Source organism: Rhineura floridana, chromosome 15, assembly GCF_030035675.1.
Source record: "Rhineura floridana isolate rRhiFlo1 chromosome 15, rRhiFlo1.hap2, whole genome shotgun sequence".
Classification (NCBI taxonomy): Eukaryota; Metazoa; Chordata; class Lepidosauria; order Squamata; family Rhineuridae; genus Rhineura; species Rhineura floridana.
The window spans coordinates 18852856-18875757 of NC_084494.1; the positions used below are offsets into that span (position 1 = coordinate 18852856).

A 22902-nucleotide genomic window follows, 5' to 3' on the forward strand; every position below is an offset into this window, starting at 1 on the left:
TCTTCCCCCATTTGTAACAGCTCACAAACTCTCTCCTTATTCCAGGCAAGGCTTAATGCAACAAATGCAGCAATTCACAAATACGTTGGGAGTTGAGAAGCTCATGCCCAGAGCCAAATGTAGCCCTCCGGACGTCTCTATCTGGCTCTCGAAACTCTCTCCAGGCCACACCCCGCACAGGTCCTGCTTCACACCCCAAGTATTTTAACCTGGCTGGAATGAGTCTTTCAACTCAGATAATGTTTACAGCTTGCCTGGATGGAGGACAGAGAAGGGTGTGTGAGTGCATGTAAAAATAAGCCTACAGTACAAAGGTAAAAATTACATTTATTGTTCTGCCCACTTTTGCTTTTAGCCCCACCCATCACTGGCATGTGGCCCTCAGAAGGTTGCTGAGAAGGGAAATGTGGCCCTCAGGCTGAAAAAGATTCCCCGCTCCTGATGAAAATGGAGCACAAGGTGGTTTAATATTCTAAACTGCCCATCATCTCAAAGGGATCCCAAGGTATTATACAGTAAATTATAAATACAGTAGCTCTTCATGCATATTAGAACCATTTTGCTGAATTCTACGAGCCAAGAAAAAGGCTACAGAAGTATATCTTTGCAAGTTGGTGGTAAGAATTTCTTTATTCTGAAACACTTGGCATAATAAAACCTTTTGGCACTGAGAACTTGTTCTTCTCTAAGGCCACATTCGCAACCTACATTTATTCCATTATTATTCCACTGCAAACAGTCCCAGCTTCCCTCAAAGAATCCTGGGAACTGTAGTTTGTAAGGGGTGCTGAGAGTTGTTAGGAGACCCCTATATCCCATATAGAGCTACAATTCTGCAAATGGTTTAACAGTCAGTCCCTCTTCCTAGAAATCTATAGGAATTGTAGCTCTGTGAGGGGAACAGGGGTCTCCTAGCAACTCTCAGCACCCTTCACAAACTAGTTCCCAGGATTCTTTTGAGGAAGCCGTGACTGCTGAAAGTGGAATTATAGTGGAATAAATGTAAATGTGGCCTAGTTTTTTTCCTGCATCCTGTGCCTCCTCTACCCCCCCCCCCTTTCTTCCCCCTGCTAGCTGGAGAAAACAGCATTTTTACCAGCAATGATATTTGTTGACTCAGAAAATGTGATATCTAAAACAAAAACTCTCTTTTGCGGGAAGACAATTGGATCCAATCCAGTTCAGCCATGGCACCCTTTTGCACTACAGACTGTGAAAGGCCCTAACATGCAAATACCGGTCTTTTTGCTTTCCATCAGAACTTTTGCAGAGATTCACTGAGTGGGAAACGGCGTCTTCAGTTTTCCAGCCAGGGATATCAATCCCTCTGTCTCCGTCTTTCTCCTTTTTGCTCTTCTCAGTCCCTGACTCTGAAAGAGAGAAAATGGGACATCCGGATACCATTGTAAGCAATCCAATCTGTAAAGTCTTGCATATTTATTAGCTCCGTTAGTAGTTCCATATTCAGTCAGCCCTGTGATACCTCCCTAACCCCTTGGCACAAGGCCTCACAAATCTCAGCACCCTTAGTTACGTTGCTCTCTTGACATCTAAGTGACCTTCTAATGATGATCACTCTAAGGTCCTTCCATACATATGATGTTTCCAGATGCTTGGGAGACCTGGACCACATTCACACCATACATTTATTCCACTATTATTCTGCTTTAAACATGCATGGTTTCCCCACCCCAACCCACCCCAAAATCCTGGGAAATGTAGTTTGTGAAGGGTGCTGAGCATTGTTAGGAGACCCCTGTTCTCCTCATAGAGGTACAATTCCCAGACTTCTCTGGGAAGACGGACTGACTGTTAAACCACTTGCGGAACTGTAGCTTTATGAGGGAAATAGGGGTCTCCTATCAACTCCCAGCACCCTTCACAAATTACACTCAGGTTTCTTTGAGGGGGTTAGCCATGACTGTTTAAAATAGAATAGTGGAATAACCTAATGTGTCCCATCCAAAACAAGGTCCTTGCCATCCTCTTACCCAACAACCTCTTCCAGTTCTTGATGAGGATTTTCGCCAGAGTGACCACCTCCTCGTCTGTGCAGTGCTTACGGATCGTGTTGACAGCCACGCCAATTCTTGTGGTCTGAGAGGAGACAAGGGATCAACAGATGTTCCTGCAAGACCCTAATGACAGAGCACATACTTGGCACACAGAAGGTCCCTGATATCTCCAATTAATCTCCAATTAAAAAAGGAGCAGGGAGCAGGCACAGGGCCAGCACCAGACATCACTTGCCCTGGGTCTGCAGCGCTGTAACCCAACACACACACCCCAAACAGGCAGCACAGGGCTAATAAGCCCACCCGTGTGCCCCACCTACCTCTCATGTCATGTGAATCATGTATAGCACGCATGCCTGCCATCACCCAAGATGGCAGCAAGGGTGTCAGCCCCTTAGGGAAGCCCCTGCTGCCATCTTGGGTGATGGCAGGCATGCGCACAGAGCACACACAACATTCCCACAGACAGGAGAGGTAGGTGGGGCACGCAGGTGGGCTTATTGAAGTCCACATTGTCTGTATTGGAGCTCCCTCTCCGCGATCCAGGGCAGGGTCAGCTTGCAGGACTTGAAGCTGCTGTTGATCACAGAACGGGAGTGCCACTTTCCCACCTTAAGGAGGGGCCCTTCAGGGGCTCCTCTGGGGCTCAGGAGCCCTTGGCCAGAGCCCAACCTGGCTGCGCTCTGACACAGGCCTTGACTAGGCATGAGAAAGGCCTCTCCATGCCTGAGGCCCTCAGGAGCCACTCTCAATCAGAATAGAACATGGGAAGCCAACACAGTGCCCTCCAGATGTTAGTCTCCATCTCCCATCAGTGTCAGCCAGTATGACCAACAGACAGGGAGAGTTGGAGCTATGGTCCAGCAACAACTAGGTTTACACAAAAAACTTTAAACTACCAATAAAAACAGTTTTTAAAAGACCAAATAATTAAAAACCATTTAAAAACATTTAAAACAGTAATAGGCTAAAAAAAAAAAAGAAATTACAACATATAATGTAAATGAAAGTTGCCAATAAAAATCAGAAGTTAAAACACAAATTAGCCTAAATTTTTCAAAACAAAATCAACTGGTTGTTGTTGTTTTTAAATACATATTATGAGATAAAATGACATATATCAAATTTACATGTTGGGGGGGGGGGCTCGCTTAAAAGAAAATAAGTTTTCAGCAGGACCAGCAAAGGCGCCTGCAGATGGCAGAGAGTTCCAAAATGTAGGTGGTGCTGCCGCAAGGAAGGATCAATTCCTCACAAGGGCGGAACAAATATAAGGCAGCTTCCTATGTCAGACTAGACATGATACTAAGCACATCACTGGAAGGTGAAGGGCTTCTTTCTCTTAATGTTAATAGCCACCATTGGGGAGGGGATGTCATCAGCACCACAGCGCACTGAGAAGGATCTTAACCCTTTCCACCCCTGCACTGGTCCCAGTGAGAATTTCTGCTCTCTCTCACCCCTCCCATGTTTATCAAGTTATTTACTTAGTGTTTACAGCTCTTTTTTCTGAGCAAAGGTTCTCCCAAGGCAAGGGAAGCCTTACCTGCAGCAGCTGGATGGTCATGGGGCAACTGTTCAGTTTCTTCAGCAGGTCAAGAGCACCTTCCTAAGGAGGGGGAAACACACATGTAGGGAATATTGGCATCCCTTAGAAGAGGGATATGGAGCCTCAGGCCCAGGGACTGAAAGTGGCCCTCAAGGCCTCTCCGTCTGGCCCTTGGGACTCTGCCCAAGCCACGCTCCCCCAGATTACACTCCTCACAGGCAGTGTTCTAGTCCTCAAACTGTGAGAACGCCTCTTGCTTGTCTGGATGGAGTGATGTGTGTCTGGCCGTACCCCACCACTAGTATGCAGCCCCCGTAAGGTTGCATGGGTGAGAATTTCAATTCAGTTCTCATTTCAAGCCAAATCTATCAATTCTGCACTTTCTGAAACAATACAAGAACCAAAACACAGCCATCCTTCAAAATCCACACTTATCAGAATTTTGCAATTCAGTTCACCAGTCAAACAGTGCGTGCAAAAATACATATATTATTTTATTTATTTATTTATTTATTTATTATTTAATTTGTATCCCACCCTTCCTCCCAGCAGGAGCCCAGGGCGGCAAACAAAGCGCTAAAAACACTTTAAAACATCATAAAACAGATCTTAAGATCAGAGCTTGGAAAAGTTACTTTTTTGAACTACAACTTCCATCAGCCCCAGCCAGCATGGCCACTGGATTGGGCTGATGGGAGTCGCGGTTCAAAAAAGTAACTTTTCCAATCTCTGCTTAAAATACATTAAAACAAAACAGCGTTAAAAACATTAAAAAAAACTTTTAAAAAAGGGTTAAAAACACTATTAAAAACCATATTAAACAATTCTAACACAGACGCAGACTGGGATAGGTCTCAACCTAAAAGGCTTGTTGAAAGGCTTGTTAAATGCATATATTAGGGGAAAGTGCATAAAAATGAGTGAGTGAAAATAACCTTCAAAAACACATTATATGGTGGGGAATGGCTGGCAAAAGTGTGTACGTTGGTCAAAACTGCCTACAAAAATGTGTCTATTAGGAGAATTTGCACTAAAATGCGGAGGATTTTCATACGGATTTTTTTTTTTTTAATGAAGATTGCTGCAGAAATATGGAGAACTGAATTTAAGACTGGAACAATGAGAATCTGAGAGAAATGAAATTGACAGACATCACACCAAGGGAGCACCTGATGTGGTTGCAAAAATGAGCCTGCAGACAGACAGACAGTGGTTGTGAGAGAAAGCCAGCCTGCAATCTCTCCCAGCATGCCTCAAGCCAGTCCTGCACACCTTTCACATGCCAAACGTCTGCATACTTTAAGGGAAGGGCTTTAGCTTAGTGGTAGAGCATGTGCTTTGCCTGCAGAAGGTTCCAGTTTCAATCCCTGGATCTCCAAGTAGGACTGGGAGAGGACCCCATCTAAATCACTGGAAAGCTGCTGCCAGGCAGTGCAGACAATACTAAGCTAGATGGACCAATGGTCTGATTTGGTCCTATGCCATATAACTCTATAAATAGACTTTAAATGGTGGGTTTCCAGTGGCACACCAAAAGCCTCAGTTTGACACAATGCAATAAATGAACCAGGCCTGACCGGCCGACTTTGGAAATGAACACGAACTGGAATTCTGCATGGCTAACACATACTACTCCCAGCAAGAAAATATCATGTCAACACATCCCCAAACACCATAATCTGGAAATTTCTTTGAAGGGAAAGTGTCGACATCACCCCAGATCTTTACGGAAACCAGATGTTGCAAAAGTCAGAAGTTGTTCCCATGTCAACAGAATTTCAGTCTGCCTTTCAAATAACTTCTGCAATTCACTGAAGCAGCCCACACAGGCAGCACAAACAGGACTTCTGATGGGCTCTTGCCTTTGGAGCCCAGCTTGGATCAAAGGCACTTTTCACAAGTGACAGAAAAAATAGTATTTCAGTTTCAGCGCTCTCCAAGAGGTCCTCACAAACACCCGCATTATAAACATTCACACACCAAGGCTGCCTGGCTTCCGATTTCCACAGCCATTTATTAGATTAATTTATTGCTGCCCTGGGCTCCTTTGGGAGAAAGGGCAGGATGCAAATTCAATAAATAATAACAACAGCAACCAAGATACGGCTGTTGCTACTACACAAGGGAAGATTTTCCCATTTCAGTAATCAGTGCATTTCTTATGTACTGTCACCGAAATGAGGATTAGACAAATTCATGGAGGATAAGGCTATCAACGGCTGCTAGCCACAATGGCTATGCTCTGCCTCCATAGTCAGAGGCAGTATACCTCTGAATGCCAGTTGCTGGGAATCACAAGAGGGGACAGCACTGTTGCACTTCCCATAGGCAACTGATTGGCCACTGGGAGAACAGGATGCTGGACTAGATGGGCCACTGCTCTGATCCAGCAGGGCTCTTCCCATGTTCCTATGTTCTTAATCAAGAAATCCCCAAATAGTTAGAATGAGGTGGGTGGGCGAAATCACCGGTAATTCTTCCAGTTGGGATGAGTATTTACTTTAGTATTGTCCATTGTCTGTTCAAGTTTCCAGCCCCTAAAGGATGTAGGATGGGCGAGAGCTCTCGTTACTCCTCTAGCTTGGGAAGGCTTTCTGTGGGTCTTCCGATGTTGCTGTCTAATATTGCTTTGGCTAGCTGACTGATTAATTGATAGATAGAAGCTCCCCTGGGTAACTGTCCCATCCAGAGCCAAAAGAATGAGGCTGGAGTGTGTGTGCAAGTAAATCTCGTTTTATTAGAGTAATGGATACATCAAAGGCATTGCACTTCATAGGAAACCCTACGCTAACTCACTAGAGTCCCTAACTATACTCTAGACATGCTCTGCAGCGTGTGAAGGAAGTTGACTCAACGACCCCCCACTAGGAGCGGCAGGCTTATATAGGAAATTTTTTCGAACGTAATCTCTGACTCCTTCGTAATTCCTGTCTTTGCCCTGTCCGTTTCTCGTGGCGACGGGAACGAGGAGACAGGGGACGCGCATCCAACGGCTCATCTGAAGACACTGCTCCCGAGCAACGGGCTCGAGGTCAGGGGGCGGTGCCACACTGGAATCCTCCTGGGAACTGCTTGGTAAAGGAGGAGCTGGCACTGACTCTGAAGCTTCCCCCCACAAGTCCTCTGCATCAACTGGGGGTGGTGCACTCCGCTCCTCAGAAAGGGCGTTACTCATGGGAACTGGCTGGAGAGCAGGCTGCCCCCCTCCCGCACGATCCTGCTCAGACACAACAATCCCCAACTCTGCTTCTTCTGGCTGCGGAGGCGCCTGAAACTCATGCCTCCCCCCTTCCTGCCCTTCTGAGTTGGCTGCAGTGCAACATCATCCCCCCCTCCATGCTTTAACCCTTCCCACCCCTGAGGTCTAGGTTTCTCTGGATAAGCTTCATGGAATTCTCTCACCAAAGTCGGAGCGCGCACATTCTCCTCTGTTTCCCAGGAACGTTCAGTTGGATTGTACCCCTTCCAATGAATCAGGTACTGAAGACGCCCTTGGCGTTTTCGCGAGTCCAAAATCTGTTCTACTTCGTATTCCTCCTCCCTCTCTACCAACAACGGCGGTGCGGGCTCCACTTGTGGATGGTGAGGGTCGGGGGCAGCGTCCTTGGTCAACAATGCCCTGTGGAAGACTGGGTGCATCTTGAAGGTGGGCGGCAATTTTAGTCTGTAAGCCACGGGGTTAATCTGAGCCTCCACCTCAAAGGGCCCTACACGCCGATCCTGCAGTTTACGACACCGGCCAGGCATAGCTAGGAAACGTGTAGAGATCCAGACCTGGTCTCCCACTCGTATGAGGTCCCCCTCTCTCCGATGCTGGTCAGTTGCGCATTTGTAATCCGCTTTGGCCTGTTCTAGTTGCTCTTGGAGAAGCTGTTGCATAGCGTGAAGTTCCTGCAAGTAATCCTCAGCAGCTGGGACTGAGAGACTGTCTTTTGGGGCAGGGAAGGCTCGGGGGTGGTAGCCAAAATTGGTGAAGAAAGGAGTCTGTTGCGTGTGCGAATGCACAGCATTATTACAGGCAAATTCTGCTAAATGCAGGTAGGACATCCAGTTGTCCTACTGATACCCCACAAAACAACGTAAATATTGTTGCAACACTGCGTTGACCCTCTCGGACTGCCCATCCGTTTGGGGATGATGGGCAGACGACAGTCTCAGCTCACTTTGCAGCAACTTCCACAACGCTTGCCAAAAACATGAGGTGAATTGTGTGCCCCAATCGGAAACCAGGCTGTCTGGCAGACCGTGCAGCTGATACACATTTTGCACGTACAACTTGGCAGTGTCTTGAGCGCTTGGGAGCCCTGTGCATGGAATGAAGTGAGCCATTTTCGAGAAGGCATCAACGACCACCAAAACTGTGGTTTTCCCCGGCGAAGGTGGAAGGTCTGTTATAAAATCCATAGTAATCATTCGCCAAGGTCCTCCTGGAGTAGGAAGGGGTTCCAGTAGCCCCGGCGGCTTCCCAGTGGCATGTTTAGCCCTCATGCAAGTGGGGCAAGAGCGAACGTAATGCTCTACGTCCTTCTTCACCTTGGGCCACCAGAACTCCCGAGTGACAGCTTGAATGGTCTTAAAAACCCCAAAGTGGCCTGCCGTGGGGGCGTCATGGCACTGACGTAGTACCCTCACTCACAGTTCTCTGGGGGGCACATAAACAGCTTCCTGATGGTGCAGTATGCCATCCTTCCATATAAGGTCCTTCTGTTCTGCCTGGGGTGACACGCCCTCTTCGACCCGCTGCTCTTGCACGGAAGGGTCCGGTTGTTGCACTTCACGCACTTCAGCTTCCCAAGAATCTTGGCAGGCCCCTACTACTCCCTGCTCGGGAGGAATTATGTACTGTAACGGTCTTGGGGTGGGATCCCTCAGAAATTCTGGCTTCCTTCAGAGGGCATCAGCCCACTTATTCTGTGCTTGGGAGATATAATGAATTTTGAAATGGAACCGTGCGAAGAACTGAGCCCAGCGCACTTGCCTCTGATTGAGTTTATGGGCGGTATGAAGACTCTCTAGATTACGATGGTCCGTGCGCACCTCAATTTCATGCTGCGCCCCTTCCAAATGGTGTCTCCAGGCTTCAAAGGCATCTCTAATGGCTAATAGCTCCTTTTCCCACACAGTGTAGTTTTGTTCAGAGTCAGTTAACTTTCTGGAAAAGTAGGCACAAGGCATCAGTTCTCCCCCTTTCTGGGCCGGTTGCAAAAGAACCCCTCCGATCGCGATGTCCGACGCATCCGTCTCTACCACAAAAGGGAGCGCCGGGTCAGCATGCTGTAGTATGGGTTCGGTAGCAAACCTTCACTTCAGGCTCTCGAAAGCCTCTTGTGCAGCTTCTGTCCATTGGAAAGGTCCTGAGCCCTTCAGGCAATCCGTGAGCAGTGCGGTCTGATGGGAGTAGTTGGCTATGAAACGATGGTAGTAATTCGCAAAGCCCAAGAAGCGTTGCAAATCCTTCTTGGTCTTGGGGGGTTGCCACGTGAGTACACAACGAACTTTTTCTGGGTCCATTTCTACTCCTGCTGGAGAGATCCGATACGCCAGAAAGTCCAACGTGGTTAGGTCAAACCCACACTTTTCCAGCTTCGCGTAAAGACGGTGTTCCCGTAACTTCTGCAGCACTGCACGCACATGCGAGTCGTGTTCCTCAGGAGTATTTGAATAAATCAGGATATCATCCAAATACACTATCATAAAGAGGTCCACAAAGTCCCGAAAGATGTCATTCATAAAATTTTGGAAGACTCCAGGTGCTCCCGACAACCCGTATGGCATCACCAAATACTCAAACTGACCGTAACGGGTCTTAAATGCAGTCTTCCATTCATGACCTGCCTTAATTCTCACCAAGTTGTAAGCTCCTCTCAAGTCCAGTTTCGTGAAAATTTTGGTGGAATGCAACCACTCCAACATTTCCCTAATGCGCGGCAGTGGGTAACTATTGGGGATAGTGAGCTGGTTTAGGGCTCGATAATCATTACAGGGACGGGGCTCCCCCCCTTTTTTCTTCACAAACAGCAGGGGTGCACCAGCTGGGGACTGTGAAGGGCGAATGAAGCCTTTCTTCAAATTGGTGTCCAGAAACTCCCTTAACACTGCCAACTCTGGTTCAGATAGAGAGTAGATCCGCCCGGCGGGGATGCGTGCCCCAGGCACCAAATCAATGGCACAATCATAGGGCCGGTGAGGAGGGAGTTGCTCCGCTTCCTTTTTATCGAAGATGTCCCGAAAACTCCCATACTTGGTGGGCAAAGTTATCTCCCTTGGGGGAGGCGCCCCTGCCAACACCTGTGGCTCCTCTTCAGGCTGGCAATGTTGATGGCAGTACTTGGAGGTAAAAACCACCACAGCTTCATCCCAAAAGATTGTGGGGTTGTGCCTAACCAGCCAAGGCATACCCAACACCACCGGGAAACGCGGCAAGGACGCCACATAGAACAACAGGTCTTCCCGATGCCCAGGGACCTTCACTTCCACGGACTCAGTCACCCGAGTCACCCCCCCAGACTTCAGAGGCTGGCCATCTATAGTTTCCACTGCCAACGGCTGACTCAGTTCTCTTGTGGGAATAGCGTGGTGTAGCGCCAACTCTCGGTCTATGAAACAAGAGGATGCTCCGCTGTCGATCATAGCCTTGGCTGAGAATCTCTCTCCTGAGGATAGGGTGATGCGAATGGGCAACAGAAGGGCCCCTTGGGAGGGAAGGGGTCGTAACAGAGGCTCAGTGTCTGTAGCACCCCCCAACTCTCTAGCCTCTACAAGAGCTGGGATGTGAAGTTTTCCGGCGGCTGGGATCTTCCGGTTTTGGCTGCACAATTTCTGGCGAGGTGTCCAGACTTTCCGCAATAGAGACACAGTCCTTCCCTCCGGCGTCTTTCCCTCTCCTCCTCTGTCAATCGCAATCTAGCCCCCCCCCAATCTGCATGGGCTCCTCTCCCGAGACAGTAGGGATGCCAGGATTGGCATCCAGGATTGGATGAGGTACACCTGGCGCCAACGCTGCTATCCTTTTGGCGCCAGGTGAAAACCTTTTTATACTCCCAGGCATTTTAAAGTGTATTTTAAATTGTATTTTATAGTGTATTTTATCAGTATTTTCATTATTGTTGTATTTTGACATTGTTGGTTCTTTGTTATTGTTTGTTTTGATCTTTGATTTTGTTATACTTATTGTATTTATATATTGTGCTTGTTTTATCTCTTATGTACACCGCCCAGAGAGCCTTTTTGGCTTAGGGCGGAATATAAATTAAATTAAATAAATAAATAAATAATTGGGCACAGGGCGCGCACGGGGCAGCGGAGCAGCAACCTGCCTCCGTGAAGGCTCCATTCTTTGCTCCAACTTTCTTCCTTCTAAGCGGCTGTCTATCTGCAAACTCAGTTGAATCAAACCCCTCAGTGAGTCGGGATGTGTGGAGCGCACCAGTTCATCCAACACTTCTGGACTCAGTCCATTTCTGTAGAAGTACATCAAGGCTGGGTCATTGTACTCCGTCTCCTGAGACAAAACACGAAAAGCATTCGTGTATTGCCCTACAGACCCCCTTCCCTGTCTCACGGTCCCTAACTGGCGGGCAACCGTCTCCTTCCTCTGGGGGTCTCGGAACATATCTCCCATCGCATTCTTGAAGGCGTCAAACTGGCGCAATATCTGGTCATTGCGAATCAAATACGGGGTGGCCCATTTTGCCGCTTCCCCTTCCAATAAACTGATGATGAACGCCACCTTTGCGTCATCAGTTGGGAACTCAGCTCTGCGCACTTGAATGTAAAACTCACATTGGGCTAGAAACGTGGCAAACTGTTCACTCTGGCCCCCGTATCGCACGGGGAGCCCCACTGGAGACTTCACAGGGGCTGCCGCCCTGGGGGGCAGAGCCTGGACTTGGGCGAACAAGGCATGGAGATTCTGGTTATCCACTTGCAAGGCTTGCGTTGCGGCTCTGAAGTTTTGGTTCTCGGCTTGTAGGGCTTGCGTAGTCACTTGGAGGTTCTGGATCTCGGCATACAAAGCTTCCATGGTGATAGGTACTCCCCCTCTTGCTCCATTCTGGTCCATGTCATCCGCCATGGGAACAGGTTCGAGTAGGGATGGTGGTTGAGTCAATCTGTCCCGTCCAGAGCCGAAATAATGAGGCTGGAGTGTGTGTGCAAGTAAATCTCGTTTTATTAGAGTAATGGATACATCAAAGGCATTGCGCTTCATAAGAAACCCTATGCTAACTCACTAGAGTCCCTGACTATACTCTAGACATGCTCTGCAGCGTGTGAAGGAAGTTGACTCAACGACCCCCCACTAGGAGCGGCAGGCTTATATAGGAAATGTTTTCGAACGTAATCTCTGACTCCTTCGTAATTCCTGTCTTTGCCCTGTCCGTTTCTCGCGGCGACGGGAACGAGGAGACAGGGGACGCTTATCCAACAGCTCATCTGAAGACACCTGCTCCCGAGCAACGGGCTCGAGGTCAGGGGGCGGTGCCACACTGGAATCCTCCTGGGAACTGCTTGGTAAAGGAGGAGCTGGCACTGTCTCTGAAGCTTCCTCCCACAAGTACTCTGCATCAACTGGGGGCAGTGCGCTCGGCTCCTCGGAAAGGGCATTACTCGTGGGAACTGGCTGGAGAGCAGGCTGCCCCCCTCCCGCATGATCCTGCTCAGACACAACAATCCCCAAGTGTGCTTCTTCTGGCTGCGGAGGCACCTGAAACTCATGCCTCCCCCCTTCCTGTCCCTTCTGAGTTGGCTGCAGCGCAACAGTAACCTTGCCCACTATCTCCCAGCACAACCTATTTCACAAGGCTGTCATGAGAACAAAACTGGGCTGGGCAGGACCATGTATGCCACTTTGAGCTCTTTGGAAGAAAGTGTAATAAATAAATGCATATGAGCAACCCTGCTGGATCAGACAAAAGGTCTACCTAGTCCAGTGTTCTGATCAACCAGATGCCTGCAGGAAGCACACAAGAAGCAGGATACGGATAGTCCTCTCTCACTGTTCCCCAGTACAGGGAGCTGCTGTGGATGCCGGTAGTGGAATATAGCCCCTGAAGCTCTATTATGCCTTCTGAATTTATTTATTTATCTTTTTTTATTTGACAAATTTATATGCCACTTGATTGTAAAAGAGTCTCTAAATGGTTTACAAGAAATATTAAAATTATCAGTTAAATAAAAAGTTTAAAAACAAGTAACTGAAAGCATTAGTTCAGTTTAGTTCAAAGGTTCAATTACACCTCAGTCACCCATTATCCACTGATTTAAAACACAGGAGAAAGTGTTTGCTCTTTTGGTTAAATGCATTTGGAGTTGTTAGAGTTTCTTTTTTTTAAAAAAAAGTTCTTGCTTTTCAAAAAAAAAAAATCATAGGATTTTGTTTTAATGATTTGCTTTAATGGTTTCCAGCTTTTAAATTCACTGGGCACTGCTTCAAATACAAGTGTGTAGAAAAGCAATTTATAAAAGCATTATTATCCTCCAATATAGTTACCAAAGTCCAGAATAGATCTTGGCACCTTGCTGTGTATTAAATGGCAGGCTCTTGCACTGTATCATGATGCCTTACAGGAACCCACTGAAGTCAGACACGAATGCGGAGGTCTGCTTTTCTTTAGTAGTTTTAATAGAAAGCTTCAGTTCACAGCACTTCATGGATCAGTTTACAGGTTACACAGGAGTCAGCATCGCTACTAGCATTAACAAGACATGGCTACACTGCACTAAAATATTGTTGCAGCAACTAGACACGCCTCCTTACTGACCTTAAATAAGGATGGGTGGGCACCCTACTTGCATGGACTGAGTGTTACTGTGGAGAGCACTCGCGCAGGCAAGCACTCCTCCTCAGAGGGCCAGTTCCCTGAGATTCCTGGTGCCACAGTCTCCGAGTCCCAGGTGAGGGTGGCTGGACCACCTCAGAAAGTTCCTCCCCAACACATGGAGGAGGGCTGCATGGTGGTGATAGCGGAATGAGCAAGGGAAGGGGTGTCGGGTAGGTGGAGAATCATCTTCCTGACTGGGTCGGGTTTCCATGCTGGCAACGGGATCTATAGGGGCAGAGCTGTCACTGGCTACAGTGCAGGAACTCACAGTCTCCAGCGCGTCTGTAGACACGTCACTGGTGCCTTCTTCCCATTCAAAGTCTGACTTCTCCCTATTCTTGCCATCCCATACCCTATCCGCCTGCCCATGACATGCCCTGGGGAATGACAGCTCTATTTATTTATTTAAGCCATTTCTATACTGCTTTATATAAAAATCTCTAAGCAGTGTACAGAAGATAAAACAGCAAATATTATAAAAATATACAATAAAGCCACAATACAAGAGCACACATAATACAAATTAAATAAATATTAAAACAATTGCCTTGCACTTCTCCACTCAACATCTCTCAACCTCCTGGCTCTCGCCCAGGGCCCAACACACACAAATCGCCCCCAAAGTCTCACAAGCTTCCCAGGGGAATCCCAAAAATGGCAAACAGAAGGATGCGGGGGCAGCTGGAGGCCCGGGCCGCCCCTGCGCTGCAAGGCGCCAACAAGGACACCCTTCTTGCCGAGGCAGCGTAGGTAGAAGTGTGGGGCGTGTAAGGCGAGCTCCAGGTGGCGGCACAAGATGAAGCTGGAGTGGCCCATGTCAAAGTCCACCAAGTCCTGCAAGGAGCCATGGCCATCGTCACTGATGCCCGCTGCATCACCAACTCCAGGTCATGGTCCCGAAGACGCGCCAGCACCGGACACAGCACCGATGCCAGGCCCATGGAGGAGCAGAAAGAGGCCGCTGACACACCGACGTATTCTATATTTCCTAACTCTTCCATCTCCATCTCCTCTGGCTCACTCAGCTGCTGCTCCCTGGGCTTGCTGCAGATAATCATACGTTGCTGGTGTGCTTCGTTTGGCTTGGTAAGTCACAAGTTGTGCAGGGTGGAGCACTTGGTTGCCTCGAGCCCTAGCTACTAGCTACTCAAACTACCACTCTAGCTACTCAACCTACCTTTTAAAAAAAAATAAGACAACCCAAATATAGAGGAAGTAATCAAAGGACAAGTAAAAGAAAATGAAGACTGTCCCCGGCAAATAAGTAAAACAGAGAAGTGGGGATGTGCAACAAAAAGTTGCAGTGGGGAGTGCTGTGGTTCAGGATTCCAGACACTCCATTCCATTCCCCCTTCCCAACAGTCAGTAGCAGCTGGTGCACACTGGGGTTGGTAGGGCAGAAGTAGAGATGGGTGAGAAATTTGATTCCGTTCTCATTTCAAGCCAAATCTATCTAATTCGCACTTTCCAAAACAACGTGAGAACCAAAACACAACCATCCTTCAAAATTTGCACTTATCCAAATTTTGCAGTGCAGTTTGCCAACCAAACAATGTTTTCAAAAATGCATGAAGTGTGCATAAAAAGGAATACATGACTGAAAATAATATTCATTCATGATGCACTGTATCACAAGTAATTGCTCGCAAAAATTTGTACATTAATCAATACTGCTGACAATATTAGGAGATATTTGTCCAAAAATGCTGGAGAATGTTCACAAGGGTTTTTTAAAAATAATAATACTCACAAATTGCTGCAGAAATGTGGAGAACTGAATTTAAGATTGGAAAAACGAGAAACTGAGAAAACCGAACATAATAGATTTCCCCATCCCTAGGCACAAGGCAGGGAGCCCAACAGTTGGTGGAGCCGGAGCCAATCACAGGCAGAGCCAACTAATTCTACTTTCATCCCCATCCTTCTCCCTGCTGAGTTCTACAAGGGGCAACCTTGAGACTAAGGAGGAGGAAGAAGCTGACAGGCAGTGCCACCCCCCATGTATTGGTTGTAAGTAAGAAGGCAGGCAGGTGGGGACTGGCTGAGAGCAACCTGAAGTTGGTGGGGCAGAGTTCTATTTCGCCCTAAAAGAGCAACCTCCACTGCCAACAGTCAGTCAGCATTCCATGGCCACTGGGCACACTCAGTCCTCATTGAGCTGTTCTTGTGGTTTCCCCACACCATTAGGGTTCCCCGCACCTGATAAATTTCATTTGTACTTCGGCAAACCTTAGAGTCCCCCGGAGCCTTCTGCTACACCCCCTCTCACGTGTGAGTGGTGCCATTTTGGCTACAGAAAGCAATGGCACCCGCAACCCGGACACTGAAAATAGAAGGTATGTTGGAGGGCATGAAATGCTAAGTATTGCTAATGTTGGTCCCTAATAAAGAACTTAAGTATGCATGGGCAGATGGGCTACTATAACTACATATTTGTGGGCTAACAACTTTTCCTAATCTATTTGCAAGGCTGATTTGCATCAGGTGCCACAGCGTAGCTTCTTCCAACCCTCAACCTAAAATCAAAACACAGACAGAAATACTCAGGTTTCAGGCAGACCCAAGCTCAAGCAGCTGCTTAAGGGCCAAGCGAATGGGGAAAGGTCATAGTTCAGCAGCAGAATATCTGTCTTGCATGCAGAAGGTGCCAGGCTCAATCCCTGGCATCTCCAGTTAGGGCTGGGAAAGCTCCCAGTCTGAAACCCTGAGAGAGTTGCTGCTAGTGTAGACAGTACTGAGCTAGACAGACCAATGATCTGACCCTGTATAAAGCAGCATCCTGTGTGTCTTAGGGATGGAAAATGCCTGTCAATTTCAGTTCTCTCCATTTCTAATTTTTCTAATCTTAAATTCAGTTCTCCACAGTTCTATAGCAATTTGCTTTTTTTTTTTTAATCCTCATGAGAATTCTCCAACATTTTGGTGCGAATTTCTCCTAATAAACACATCCGTGTTTTGACTCATGTACACATTTTTACAAGCATGATGTTATTTTCACTCATATATTCATTTTTACGTGCACTTGCCCTAACATACGCATTTTTGTAAACATTGCTTTGTTGCCGAACTGCATTGCAAAATTCAAGTAAGTGCACATTTCAAAGGAGGGCCATGTTTTGGTTCTCATATTGTTTCAGAAAGCAAATTTGATAGATTTGGCTTTAAATGCGAACTGAATCAAATTTATCCCCCATCCCTAGCTTCTATGTTCCTTCCCAATCCTTTTTCCCAGGTCAGCAGCTGTAGCCTCCCTAAAGCCAGAAAGCCTTGTTTACATTTTGCCACTATTGGCTGCGTTCATACCATACATTTAAAGCACATGGCTTCCTCCAAAAGAATCCAGGGATCTGAGGCTTACATCTCATACCACTACAATTCCTAGCACCTTCAACAACCTACAGTTCCCAGGATTCTTTGGGGGAAGTCATGTGCTTGAAATGTAGGGTGTGTAGGGAGCCAATTCCATCAGGAATACAACAGTGGTGGCAGCAGGACCTTCCCCTTGCTGCAAACATTTGCCTTTAGGACTGGACATGTCAGGGGTTAAAGGAGATCTGGTCGAGGTGAGTGGGGAGGAGTTATTTACAGTCCTTGTATACTAGAGCAAAGTTTGCAAGGGGAGTCAAAGTTGTCAAACATTAACTTCGACTCAAGGAGTAAATCTTGCTCCAGGGTGCACCGTTCTGCACCATTCTCTTGCCATGCTCACATTGTTGGGAATCAAAGGGCCAAATCCTCAGACTGCTCACATGAAATAAAAATGACAAACCGTACACTCACATACACCAACTTCAAATGTGCCCATTCTGGAGAAAATGCCACAGAGCTCATCCAGGATATGGAGAGAATACAAGAACAGTGATGCTGTTAGGGAGTTTTAGGCTGTGGACTTAAAGTCCTCCCTGACTTGGGACTTAAACAGTTTAATGCAGGGCACATTTTGAAGTAAGACAGGGCTGGGGAAGCTTCGTCAGCCCCAGAGCCGCATTCCTTTCTGGGGCTGTCTGCCAAGGGGGGGGGGCAGAGGCAAAAGTTGGCAGGAAAATGAATGTAAAATTTCATCTTCGTACTGCGCACTCTCACACTCGCCTCTCTATCCTCCATCCAGGCAACCAAGAGGCATTATTAGAGTTTAAAGACACATTCCAGCCAGGCAAACACACTCGAGGAAGGTATGAAGCAAGGATGTTGAGGAGGCGTGGTCTGGAGGGAGGGGTGTGGTCTGAAGGGAGGGGTGTGGAAGGAGGGGGTGTGACCTTGTGGAGAGTTCCACGGGACAGGGACAGAGGTCTGGAGGGTCACATTTAGCCCCTAGGCCCAAGGTTCCCCATCCCCAGGAATAAGTCAATCCTGCTGCATTTGGAGTCCCTCCTGCTCATTTTCCTGAGAGGGGCCCTGGACGTCTGCCCAAAGGTCCAACCCTGATGGCACCCCATGCACTACCATGTCCTCAGATAGTTCCGGTGTTCTAGCCTCTATCTCCATCAGATCCCTGTTTTACCAATTGGGGTGCCTTTAAAAACAAAAACAAAGTTGGGCCTCACTTGCTTCCTTTCTAGCGTGTGAGTAACCTAACCAGTAAAAGGAAAAAGCTACAGTCAGTTTACTGACACACCCAACTTCAGAAGTCAAGACACGACAGCCAAACATTGCAGAGTAAACAAACACCGAAATCAAGGTTTTCCAGATTTTCAACTGAACTCCGTAGCTGTGCCTTTATCGGCTGGTGGGAATGAGACAGGTGATTATAACATTAATCCCCACGACTCTGTGATCAAGCCACAGGTAAAAGGCAGAGCAGCATATCACAGGCAGAGATGAACATGTTCTACCTCCACTGTCAGAGACAGTACGTTTCTGAATCCCAGATGCTGGGAGCCACAAGCAGGAAGCAGTAGCATAGTAGCAAAATCAGAAGTGCAGGATCCCTTCATGATAGTCCCAGACACCACCACCTTTTTTTGCTGTGGGGCTGAGAATGAGATCCTAGTTAATGCCTTCTCCCATAACAAATAACATTACTAGGAGCCAATAAGCATGAAGGAGGAGAGTGTTAGCTACTGAAAAGAGTCTTCTCTGTAGCTGACTCACCTCCTTTCACTCTGATTGGTTCCAATCACCAGGAAAGGACAAAGAAGCATGTTAGGAGACTATTCTCAGTGGCTAACACACTCTCCTTTTGTGCTGGTTGGCCGTGAGATGCTGGAGACACTGGGACCCAGCTCCCAAAAAAGTAAGGGGTCTAAGACCCCTTGAGACCCTGGACCACTACACCTCTGGCGGGGAGAATGCTGTTGCACTCAGGTCCTGCTTGCGGGCTTCCCATAGCGATTTGATTGGCCACTGTGAGAACAAGTCTAGATGGGCCATTGGCCTGATCCACCTGGGCTCTTCTTATGTTCTTAACATTCAATAGTTTGAAATAGTGAAAAGGAGAGACTGACCTTTGTTGAGAGGTGTTTAGGAGTAGATAGCTTCCCAACTCTGCCCAATAACAGAAGAGTAGGATCTATTGGCCAATGTGATGTAGAGTAAAATGTCATGTAGTAGATTAGGATCAGGGTTCAAATCCCCATTCAGCCATGAAACTCACAAGATGACCCGGAATCAGTCACTTAGCCTAACCTACTTCACAGGGCTGTTGTAAGGATAACATGTAAATTGCCTTGAGCTCCTCGAAGGTATAAATTATAAATAAATAAACTTATGTCCAATTATCTCTTTGATAATGTTAGCTACCAAGTAAGTTCCTGGTAGGCAATATGTTAATTACAACATGTATTTTAGTGGCTAAGAACTGATGGGAAAATATAACTTATTTCAAAGAAAAATATGTGGCATAGAATTCTAATGTATACGTTTTAAAGCACATGGCTTCCCCCAAAGACTTCTGGGAACTGTAGTTTACCTCACACAGAGTTACAATTCCCAGCACTGTTCACAAACTACAGTCCACCAGATTCTTGTGGGGTAAGTCATGTGCTTTAGAAAAGGTTTGTTAGAATGATTCAAAAAGAGAATAAGGTTGCAATCCTAACCCCATTTACCTGGCAGTAAGCCCCCTTATACTTATTTTTGACAGACATGCTAATCATCAAAATGTTGATAAAGAGGCATTAATTAAAAAACTCTAAATGACAAACAAGATGAATGCTCTGGCTGTAAAAAATGAACTATTTTAATAATGAATTGGATATTCAGCAATGTTTTTGTTATTAGTTTCTCTGTACTCTTTCAATCTGCTTAAAAAGAAACAAATAAATTGAAATACCCAAGAGTATCCTTGTATTCATCTATGAAATCTTGGAGGCTATGAAAGAATATGAGCAAAGTTTGACATTCCTCACGGGAAAGTTGCTGAGGAGCCCAATCGCTAGGGTGGTGTAGTGGTTAGAATGTTGGAGTAGAAGCTGGGAGACCAGGGTTCAAATCCCCTCAAAGCTCACTTGGGCCAGGCCATTCTCTCAGCCTCACAGGCTCGTCATTAGGCGACAATATCGAGCAGGGGAGTCGCGTGCACAGCCTTGAACTCCTTGGAGGAAAGGCAGGATTAAAATAAAATAAATAAAGTTGGTCTTTGTGTGTGTACCTGGAAGGGAAAGTTTGCACCTGCTACCTGCCACTGTAACCAGAACGAGGTGGGGTGTTTTTTTTTGCCTGTATTGCACACTACTACTACTTATTGTATTTATGCATTGCTTTTTACAAAATAGTGAGACTTACAAAATATGACAGCACAGAAACCCTTATCAATTATATTACTATTAAAGATATATGCCCTGTTTCCGTTGCAGGTGACCCATCTGTTGCTGGTGACCATTACATTTCATATACACTCCCAGCTGCTTTGTAATTGTACCAATTAAATTTATATTGTGTGTGCACACACACACACACACCTTCCTATGCATCTGGAGGGGGAAAGCTATGCCTAGGATCCATTTTCTCCACCCTCTCCCTCTTTTGCATAAGTATTTTTACTTCACTGTGATGCATGCAGCAAGACACCAGGCGAAGATTAAATTTACATCACGAGACTCCTGCCAAGCACCTGTTGCCTACATAGCCTCTCCCCAAATCCTCATAGGGACTGGCTACTCTCTGGTAAGATTGGGGGAAGGACTGTCTCTAAAAGAAAACTGAAACTCTCACGTATCTGACTGAAGTGGACGTAAGAAAGAGCATAAACAACAACTGACCCCCATATTTTATTGGGGGGGAGAGAAGCTGGATTTAAAAACAAAGGGTGCTAGCTGATGCTAGTCCTACCCAGAGTATGCCCATTGAAGTTAATAGACTAAGGATGCAATCCAATCCATACCTACTCAAAAATAAGCTCTATTGGGTTCAATGGGACTTACTCCCAGGTAAGTATGTACTGGATTGCAGCCTAACTTAGGTTCATTCTTTTTTAAAAAATAAATCCATTTATTTAAAAACGGTATACTGTAATATACAAGAGGAAGGGGGGAAAGCGTGTAAGTATCACGATGTTCCAAGTAATGTTAATGGGTCTATAAAAAAATCTTACGAGCCACAAAACTGCTAGGCTGCAGTGCTAACGCTGCACACGGTTTTTGAAACCTGTTGCGTTTTTTTCCTGCCCCGTTCAACGCTCTCCACCGCTTCTGTTCCGGCAGTTTGCAGAAGTTTGCTGATCAAGGAGAACAACCACAGAAAAGCAAAGGACATGAAAAACAACCACTTCTCTCAACCCAAAAGTTGTCCTGCGGTGCCGGCAGCAACAACAACAAATGCCGCTGTAGAGAAACAGTATGACCTTTTGTTTTTTTGAAAAAGAAAATAAACACAAAGCACACGTACATACACATAAAGGTTTGCTTACCATGCTCTTCCTCGACACCATCTTATCCAACCTTTTGGCCATTCGGATCAGCTCTTCCGCTTGCCCCATGGCTTCAGCTCTCCAAACCTATTCCGCACTCCACGAAGGCAGAGTCCCGAAAATATTGAACAGAAAACAACTCATATACATATATGAACCCCGTTGGATCTGGTTTTATTACAGGTGGTGGGCGAGGGGTTTGTGATGTGTTGCTTTTAAGGAAAGGGAAGGTGCTTCGTGGAATCAAGGAAAAGTTTTTGCATTCACTGAAAAGTTCGACAAGGAAAGGAGGAGGGGAGTTAAGGCAGGCGTATGTGTGCGAGAAGAGAAAGCGGGGGGGGGAGCAGAGGCCACCTGACCACTTTTAAATGACTGCCATGCAGTCAAAATAGCACTAGGGGGATGGGCTAAATATAGGCATCAAGGATTAAGCGGTGGAAACATTTCGGACAGGAGGGAGGGGAGACTGAGACCATTTGCGGGTGGCTGCGCTGTGTGGTTCGAAGGCTTATAGGGTCGAGCGGCGGAAGGCTTTTCTAAGGGCTGCTCCAGACTAGGAAAGGGGGAGAAATTCAACTGGGGGAGAAATTCAATTCAGTCTTCATTTCAAGCCAAATCTATCAAATCCCCACTTCCCAAATCAATATGGGACCCAAACGCCAGCCAGCCTTGGAAATTCACACTTATCTGCATTTTACATTGCAGGTCTCCAACCAACCGATGTTTAGAAAAATGCATACATGAGGGGAACCTGTGCATAAAAGTACTCTTCAAGTATCTGAAAGGTTGTCACGCAGAGGAGGGCCAGGATCTCTTCTCGATCATCCCAGAGTGCAGGACAGGGAGTAATGGGCTCAAGGGACAGGAAGCCAGATTTCAGCTAATGAACATCAGGAAAAAACTTCCTGCTCGAGCAGTTACGACAATGGAACCAATTACCTCGGGAGGTGGTGGGCTCTCCAACCCTGGAGGCATTCAAGAGGCAGCTGGACAGCCACCTGTTGGGTATGCGTTAGGCTGGATTTCTGCTAAGTGCAGGGGGTTGGACTGGATGGCCTTATAGGTCCCTTCCAACTCTACTGTTCTATGATTCTGTAATATTATTAAATACATTAACTTTATATTAGTGAAAATAACATACAAAAATAAAATAAATTAGGAGAAATCACTTGCAAAAATGTGTTCATTAGGAGAAATTTGCACTAAAATGCTGATGAGTTTCCATGAGGACTTTTTTTAAAAAAACTCACAAATTTCTGCAGAAATATGGAGAACTAAATTTAAGATTGGAAAAATGAGAAACAGAGAACAGAAACTGACAGATCCTTCCATCCTTACACCAGGAGTCATTTTTCTGTGCATTCATGATTATTTGCACATGGGAGGGGTTATACACTTTCAGTACTATTTGTGCTTGTGAACATTTAGTAGCAGATCTATTGCTTCATTTCCAATTGGTGTAGGTACTGTAGCTTCCTGCTGAAATCATGTAGCTTTTCTTGCCACAAATGTTCCTGGATGTTGGTTTTGTGTCCCTAACCTAACTTTTTGTTGCGCTGTAGTGCAAGAGTGCGCTACCCCTGATGGTAATAGATTGCCATCTGCACTATACTTTTAAAGCAGTATTACACCACTTTAAACAGTCATGGCTTCCCCCCAAGAATCCTGGGA

General features: G+C 46.5%; 1 protein-coding gene across 3 annotated transcripts in view; it reads right to left on the reverse strand.

Annotated features, from left to right (window-relative positions):
- TCEA3 (transcription elongation factor A3) overlaps positions 1 to 21576 on the reverse strand; it is a 55358-nt gene extending 33782 nt beyond the window's left edge. The window contains exons 1-4 of one of the 3 annotated variants that reach the window (XM_061596109.1): positions 21232 to 21576; positions 3562 to 3624; positions 1992 to 2097; positions 1238 to 1370 (exon numbers count right to left, since the gene is read on the reverse strand). In XM_061596109.1, the coding sequence (XP_061452093.1) occupies positions 1238 to 1370; positions 1992 to 2097; positions 3562 to 3624; positions 21232 to 21300 (371 nt within the window). In that variant the 5' untranslated portion in view covers positions 21301 to 21576. The remainder of the gene's footprint in view (positions 1 to 1237; positions 1371 to 1991; positions 2098 to 3561; positions 3625 to 21231) is intronic. The other 2 variants (XM_061596108.1, XM_061596107.1) reach the window with 2 other exon arrangements.
- Between the last annotated feature and the right edge of the window lie 1326 nt (positions 21577 to 22902).